At 32.1% G+C, this 7,914-nt stretch overlaps 1 protein-coding gene across 1 annotated transcript in view; it reads right to left on the bottom strand.

Moving 5' to 3' along the window:
* Nucleotides 1-899: 899 nt before the first annotated feature.
* Nucleotides 900-7,914, bottom strand: part of LOC139503665 (neural cell adhesion molecule 1-like) — a 29,816-nt gene continuing 22,801 nt past the window's right edge. The window contains exons 9-13 of the mRNA XM_071293485.1: nt 6,461-6,559; nt 5,534-5,576; nt 4,480-4,532; nt 2,722-2,749; nt 900-1,567 (exon numbers count right to left, since the gene is read on the bottom strand). Coding sequence (XP_071149586.1) covers nt 1,423-1,567; nt 2,722-2,749; nt 4,480-4,532; nt 5,534-5,576; nt 6,461-6,559 — 368 coding nt within the window. The 3' untranslated portion in view covers nt 900-1,422. The remainder of the gene's footprint in view (nt 1,568-2,721; nt 2,750-4,479; nt 4,533-5,533; nt 5,577-6,460; nt 6,560-7,914) is intronic.

Below are 7,914 nucleotides of genomic sequence, written 5' to 3'. Positions count from 1 at the left end.
ATATCGTCGACGGGGCATAACAACACCGAAGTCGTGAATTGCGCAGTATGTCTGTCTTAAGTCAATCAACATAAATAGAATCTTGATATTTGCAGACATAAAGTATACAAATTGTAGTTTTAAAATTGCTACAAGAAAATAGGTAAAACCATAATATCAAAGTCTACATATGTCGATAGTGACCTAGCTCTTATGCCACGTCTGTTACAAATCGTTCCAATAAACACTGATACAAAGCGACAGCTTCAAACGCATATGTTGGTTAACCCAGTTTCAGGCGAAATAAATGTACTTCTTCAGTATATTCGTTTCATGTGTCGATAAGAAACAATGCAGACTTGAGTGATGATTTATTTTGTTAAAAGTGTGAGTATTTCCATGTAATCTATTCCCATTTCAAAAGACACCCTTTAGAATTTCTCCATTATCTCACTTTCAAAAAGACATTAAAGCCCCGTACCATGTGTAAGCTCAATGAATTTGAGTGCACAATATATTTAATCTTTGCGCACAATATGTTTCAGTTGTGCGTCAGCTTTAATATATATAATTTAATATATATTTAAGTTGTAAGCACAATATATTATTGCGGGGCTCCGTAAAAATGAAATGATAACGTCAAACTTAAGTAAGTGTTAAAAATACATAGTGGTAAGTTTGTGTAAAATGGTTGTTCTTTAGTTTTCTAGTAAAAATTTTATTTCGAAATCTAAAAAAAGTAAAATTGATAGAGTTATTATACTTGAAATATACAATATATATCATACTGTGAATTTGAAAGAAGATGCACTCATTGTATTTTTATTTCAGATAAATGCATTTTTATATGTTTCATGACATTTTTCAAACTTATAAAACTTGATAAGGATGGACATGATACACTAATGAAGAACGAAAGCTGGAAACATCAGTTTTATTTTGATAGTATGTCTGTTCTATGCTTTGACAATACTTTTAAAGAAGACTGAAAAAAAATCATCATTTCAAACGGCGATTCTATTTCAAAAATATGTATGCACAGACATTAAAGTATGGAGGAAATGTAACATTTTATTTACAAAACATCACTTAATTAGCTCCATTGCAACATGTGCAATGTTTTAACATAAATTTTGACACGAATTGAACAACAATGTACGTGAATGTCATGTATCAGTCGCCTACATTAGAACTGTATAAGAACAAAGAATGATATGTATTTTATGGACCAAGATATATAAATATATAAATATAAACATCATGTTAACTTGCAGCTCTTGCAAAGTTGAATCTCATTAAGTATGAATAAAAACACATAGCTCAAAATTTATTTCGTCCGTGTATTACAAAATACCAAGTATACATCTAGCGAATATCTTGAAATCTCATGTGTTGTCATTTAGAACATTATGCCTACTACGAGCTTTCGCTAATAGGTGCCTACTACGAGCTTTCGCTAATAGGTTGAAAGTAAGTATGATGTAGATCCCCAGGTATCGTCATATAATGATTGTAATCGTCGTCTTCTCGTGGTATGTTATAAACACGCATCTCCTCTTTTTGATTTGGATCCAATCCATAATAAACTCTGAATAATCAACAACATCATCAATATCATTTACTGGATATGCATTTTTTATGTCGATTTTTTTATTTGTATTCTTTTACTAAAAGCTAAATAGAAATATAGTACTGTCAACCAAATATTTTTTACAAGCGAATTGTTTTTACGACGTTCAATTGTTGCTTAAATTTAAAACTTTGATATATCCTTTTGTGTTACCTTGCAAGATAAAAAGTGACGAGCAAAGGTATTACTAAACCACCGAAATCTGGAATTCTTTCAAGCCTACGTGGTCGATTGGTCTAATGCGCCGGGCATAGTGCACGGCGATTTTGGTGCGATATATCAGTAGCATGAGTTCGAATCCCGATAAATGAAGAACAAAAAATTGCTTGCAAAGATTTATAGATATACCATTGTTGGGCTGGGTTTTTTTACGATTTATATAGCGGACGTGATCTCATGTTCTCAAGAAGAGTAAGCATATCCTGCTTCTTATATGTAACCTATGATGTACCTCGTGTAAGTACAAAACCGATGAAAAATTTAGTTCGGGAATATTGGTACAACAGTTAGGAGCTCTATCATGGTATACGTTTAATAAAATTTGCTAAATATGTACGGTTTATAAAAAAAAATATAAAGAATCATTTCGCCAAAAATTAATATAAGGAAATTACAAGTTTAGCGCAATTTGTATACTTTATGAAATTGTAAAATGGGACAGAATTGATAATGATACAACTATCCACCAGATACCAAAATGACGTAGATCTATAAGGAATTATTAGCCACCGTAAGGCATTTAACGGTTCTGTTTATTGTCATTCTATAATTGGTACAGGACATTTAAAAAAAAATGGTGGGTTGAACCTGGTTTTGTGGCTAGCCAAGCTTCCCGATTTTATGGCTTTTATTAGTATTGTATTTTTAACTGATCACTGAATTATATTTAAGCCATTTTTCATATTGTAAAGCTTTGTCAAGTATTACCCGGTAAAACCAAGTAAAACCTGCATTTTCAAAGTATGACTTACTGCAATTGTCAGTATTTATAAGGCCTGGATTTTTGGAAACCTTGCTTTTACGTTTTTACCTTGTCGTTCGGCCAACAATTGATTAAATATTTAAACATTCATACATTCTAGCTGTGTCTTTCATTTATCTTAACAACCTACCTGTCACGATTCCCCTGTTCACGATTACCTGAAACAAAACATGTATACGTGTGTGTATTCTATTGCACAGAAACTCTTATTACGTTGAACTTTTATGTATCTTGTTTTTATATACTTTAATAAAGGAGGACAAAAGAATACATCTTTATGGTGTAATTAAAACTGAATAGTGAACGTTTGTTAAATATATCTGAAATTAAAGTTTACAGCAAAACTGTTTTAACAGAGAAACGGTACCGCGTGTTGTCTTTGCATTTTGTGTTAGCCAGCCCAGTAGTTAACACATCTGTGTTGACATGAGCTATCATTGATATGGTCATAATTATAAATTAATTGTGAACAACAGTTTGAATTTTTGAAATATTAATGTTTTTCTGCCTCAGGAATAGAAAACATTCGCTGTAATTTGGCAACACTTTAAGAAATGTTTGGTCCTCAATGCTTTTCAACTTCGTAACTTATTTGGCCTTTAACATTTTTTTTTCGAGCGTCACTGATGAGTGTTTGTAGACGAAACTCGCGTCTTGGGCAAATGATGAAATTTCAATCCTGGTATCTATGATGAGTTTATTTGTCAGTTTCTCTTTTACTAAATTATTTAAAATGTTTCATTGGTGTATTTCGTCTGTTTAAAAGACATATACTGTATAACTAGATGCAAAGAAAGGACTACTGTTGCCACCATTTTACTTTTCATAGAACTAAAAATAATATGTCTACTTTATAGCCAGTACTTAGGTACTGGCATAAAAATACGGATTTTTTGTGTTATTAAAATTTGCTGTTACAAAATATTAAAAATTATTATAAATTAAGGAATGTATCTCCCTCGTGCAAAGCTCTGATTCCTTCACGAATTTGGCTATACTTTTTGGACCTTTTGGATTATAGCTCTTCACCTTTTATATAAGCTTTGGATTTCAAATATTTTGGCTCCGACCATCACTGAAGAGACATGTATTGTCGAAATGCGCATCTGGTGCAACAAAATTGGTACCGTTGATTTTATTACTAACACTGGGTCGATGCCTCTGCTGGTGGACTATAAGTCCCCGATGGTATCACCAGCCCAGTAGCCAGTACTTAGGTACTGGCATGAAAATACGGATTTTTTGTGTTATTAAAATTTGCTGTTACAAAATATTAAAAATTATTATAAATTAAGGAATGTATCTCCCTCGTGCAAAGCTCTGATTCCTTCACGAATTTGGCTATACTTTTTGGACCTTTTGGATTATAGCTCTTCACCTTTTATATAAGCTTTGGATTTCAAATATTTTGGCTCCGAGCATCACTGAAGAGACATGTATTGTCGAAATGCGCATCTGGTGCAACAAAATTGGTACCGTTGATTTTATTACTAACACTGGGTCGATGCCTCTTCTGGTGGACTATTAGTCCCCGAGGGTATCACCAGCCCAGTAGCCAGTACTTAGGTACTGGCATGAAAATACGGATTTTTTGTGTTATTAAAATTTGCTGTTACAAAATATTAAAAATTATTATAAATTAAGGAATGTGTCTCCCTCGTGCAAAGCTCTGATTCCTTCACGAATTTGGCTATACTTTTTGGATCTTTTGGATTATAGCTCTTCACCTTTTATATAAGCTTTGGATTTCAAATATTTTGGCTCCGAGCATCACTGAAGAGACATGTATTGTCGAAATGCGCATCTGGTGCAACAAAATTGGTACCGTTGATTTTATTATAGTTCTTATTATAATAAAAAGATTGTATCATTTATGAAATTGGTTTACCTGTAGATTCATACTGGTTAGAAATCGTTGTCTGTTGTGATTCGTACTTTCTGCTAAAATAGAATAGTAAAATACGTACAACTGAGTATTAATGCATAAAATTGACGATACCAATTGTACTCCACTAAATGCTAATTTAAACAATTCAGGTGGACCTTCATGTAAATATATGTCGAGGATTAAAGATTCAAATATAAAGGCTAATCAATTATAGCCAACCAATTAAACATCCTCACTGAAGCACGTTTCCTTTTTTGACATATATACTATGTGTATCATATAGTCAGGTTTGTCATCATATGTGCTCTAAAAAAATGACGGTACACTAAAAATTAAATTAGAGGGCCTCGACTTTTAAAGTTCCAACAACAAGTCAGATGCTATTTTTTGTGTAGTGTTTTTTTCAGTCTTTTCGTCGTATTACATATTTCGCTATTGAGAAGTCAGTTATCTTTGACTTGTGAGTTTTGAATGTCCGTTTGGTATCGACAGCCTAATTTGTGTTAAAATTGTTTATTAACTTGTATGTCATATAGTCTTCTATTGCTAGTATTCTTTTTTAAACAGGCATAATAGTTGTACAGTTTAACCTTTAAAGAACATACAAGAAAAATATTTGAGGCGTAAAATTGGTTTTTTTCTAAAATAAGACACCCAAGTCCTCATCATTTGCCACACTGTTCAACAGCATATTTTATAATGTATATCAATCAATTATATTATAAAAAAAATGAGTTGAATAGGAAAGTAACACGTGTAAGTTTGTAAATGAATTATTGTAAATAACAAACAGTCAACAGAAAAAAAAACAGGTATCCGCAAGGTTATGGCAAATGTTATAACTCAATGTATAACTCTAACAAAGAAGAGCACAATGTAGTCAGGTCAATCCCTGTATCATTTGACGACCAACATACAGGGATAGACCTCTATTAAGAAGTCGTTCTATATAGGGTCGCTTTTAACAACAAGATACTGAATCGAAGAATTTGTAAAAGCAATGAAATAAAGTTCTTAACAGTTTAACATATAGCTTTTCAATGTCTGTACTCACTTTACATGTTTTCCTGCCTTTTTGCTTCGACCTATTGTACATCCTAGAATAAAATAAAACAAACCTTTATTAAACATAAACATATATTTGCTAATACTGATTAATCTTTTTTGAGAATTTGATTAGTTTTTATATATATTACATTAAAAATACATTAGTAAGATGTACTACTGCTTTTAAAACAGTAAAATCGAATCAATATATGTATATATACATATATGTATAAACGTAAGGGAAATTAAACTTAAAAGAATCGAGAATCAGTCTTTTTTTAGTATATACCTCGTCTGCACATTCTCCACTAGTTTTTGGCTGAAATTATTATCTATCTTCACTTATTTTAAATAGTAGTGTGTGTATTTATGTAGTCCTTGAGGATATTTGAGGATATTTTGTTGGGGTTCGTGTTCCTTAGTCTTTAGGTTTTTTATGTAGTGTCTTGTGTACTATTATTTATCTATTTGTCTTTTTTTTTTAACCATAGCAATGTAATTATATTTTTTATTTACGAGTTTGACTGTCCCTCTGGTATCTTTCGCTCCTCTTTCTTTATAATAGTATCATTTGAAATTACCAAATGTTGTAAAAACGATTTATTGCCTGTAGTTGGTGGGAAATTACTGTTTGAAGAGTCTCAATTCAAAAAACAAAGTGTGACGAAAGGACATGCGGAAACATGAACAGTAACAAGTGAAATGTCCGTTATCATTCATTCAAAATCACTGTCCCATAATACTTCATAATGTTTGGAGAGAAAAGAAAACTGTGCCTTTGATTTAATTATAAAACAATCAAATAATTGATGTAATATGTACAAACAAATATGTGCGAAAAATCCTATCAGAAAATTTTGTAGATACTTAAAATTATAAAGTCATCAGCATGTTTAGCGCTTGGGGATTATTTTTCTTGTTAGCTTAACCTTACCATTTCTGTAACAAACTATTGCAATGATTAATACGAAGAACAGCAATAACGCTACAAGTCCTATAACCACGTACACAATGATGTTCTGTTCTTCCTTATCTGAAAGAAAGTTATAAGTTGTTATAAGATCTTCACAGTTTCGATACATGTAATAGTGCAACAGCTTTGAACAACACGATTGCAATTTAAAAATAATTAACACAAGTAAATACATAAAATCTATCAAAATTGGGTGGATCAAAAGATTAATTACTGGAGATCTAAACAACGGAAAATTATACTATTTTTTATTTCAAGTTTGGTAAAGATTTCTGTATCTTTTATATGAAAATTGATAACATCGATTATATTCCAGATTTAAAGAAACTGTCTGAATTTTATTTGAATATTGATAAAAAGGTCAGCATCCAAACAAAACTTTAAATCTATTCGTCGATAAATTATTTTGGGGAACCATTTCATTAAGATATATTAATAGTTATCAAAAGTACCAGGATTATAATTTTATACGCCAGACGCGCGTTTCGTCTGCATAAAGACTCATCAGTGACGCTCAGATCAAAATAGTTAAAAAGCCAAACAAATACAAAGTTGGAAGAGCATTGAGGACCCAAAATTCCAAAAAGTTGTGCCAAATACAGCTAAGGTAATCTACTCCTGGGGTAAGAAAATCCTTAGTTTTTCGAAAACTTCAAAGTTTTGTAAACAGAAAATTTATAAAATGACCATACAATTGATATTCATGTCAACACCGAAGTGCTGACTACTGGGCTGGTGATACCCTCGGGGACGAAACGTCCACCAGCAGTGGCATCGACCCAGTGGTGTAAATAGTTATCAAAAGTACCAGGATTATAATTTTATACGCCAGACGCGCGTTTCGTCTGCATAAAGACTCATCAGTGACGCTCAGATCAAAATAGTTGAAAAGCCAAACAAATACAAAGTTGGAAGAGCATTGAGGACCCAAAATTCCAAAAAGTTGTGCCAAATACAGCTAAGGTAATCTACTCCTGGGGTAAGAAAATCCTTAGTTTTTCGAAAACTTCAAAGTTTTGTAAACAGAAAATTTATAAAATGACCATATAATTGATATTCATGTCAACACCGAAGTGCTGACTACTGGGCTGGTGATACCCTCGGGGACGAAACGTCCACCAGCAGTGGCATCGACCCAGTGGTGTAAATAGTTATCAAAAGTACCAGGATTATAATTTTATACGCCAGACGCGCGTTTCGTCTGCATAAAGACTCATCAGTGACGCTCAGATCAAAATAGTTAAAAAGCCAAACAAATACAAAGTTGGAAGAGCATTGAGGACCCAAAATTCCAAAAAGTTGTGCCAAATACAGCTAAGGTAATCTACTCCTGGGGTAAGAAAATCCTTAGTTTTTCGAAAACTTCAAAGTTTTGTAAACAGAAAATTTATAAAATGACCATATAATTGATATTC

Source organism: Mytilus edulis, chromosome 14 (assembly GCF_963676685.1).
Source record: "Mytilus edulis chromosome 14, xbMytEdul2.2, whole genome shotgun sequence".
Lineage (NCBI taxonomy): Eukaryota > Metazoa > Mollusca > Bivalvia > Mytilida > Mytilidae > Mytilus > Mytilus edulis.
Note: the sequence above shows the minus strand (reverse complement) of the source record. Positions and strands in the feature narration are given on the sequence as shown.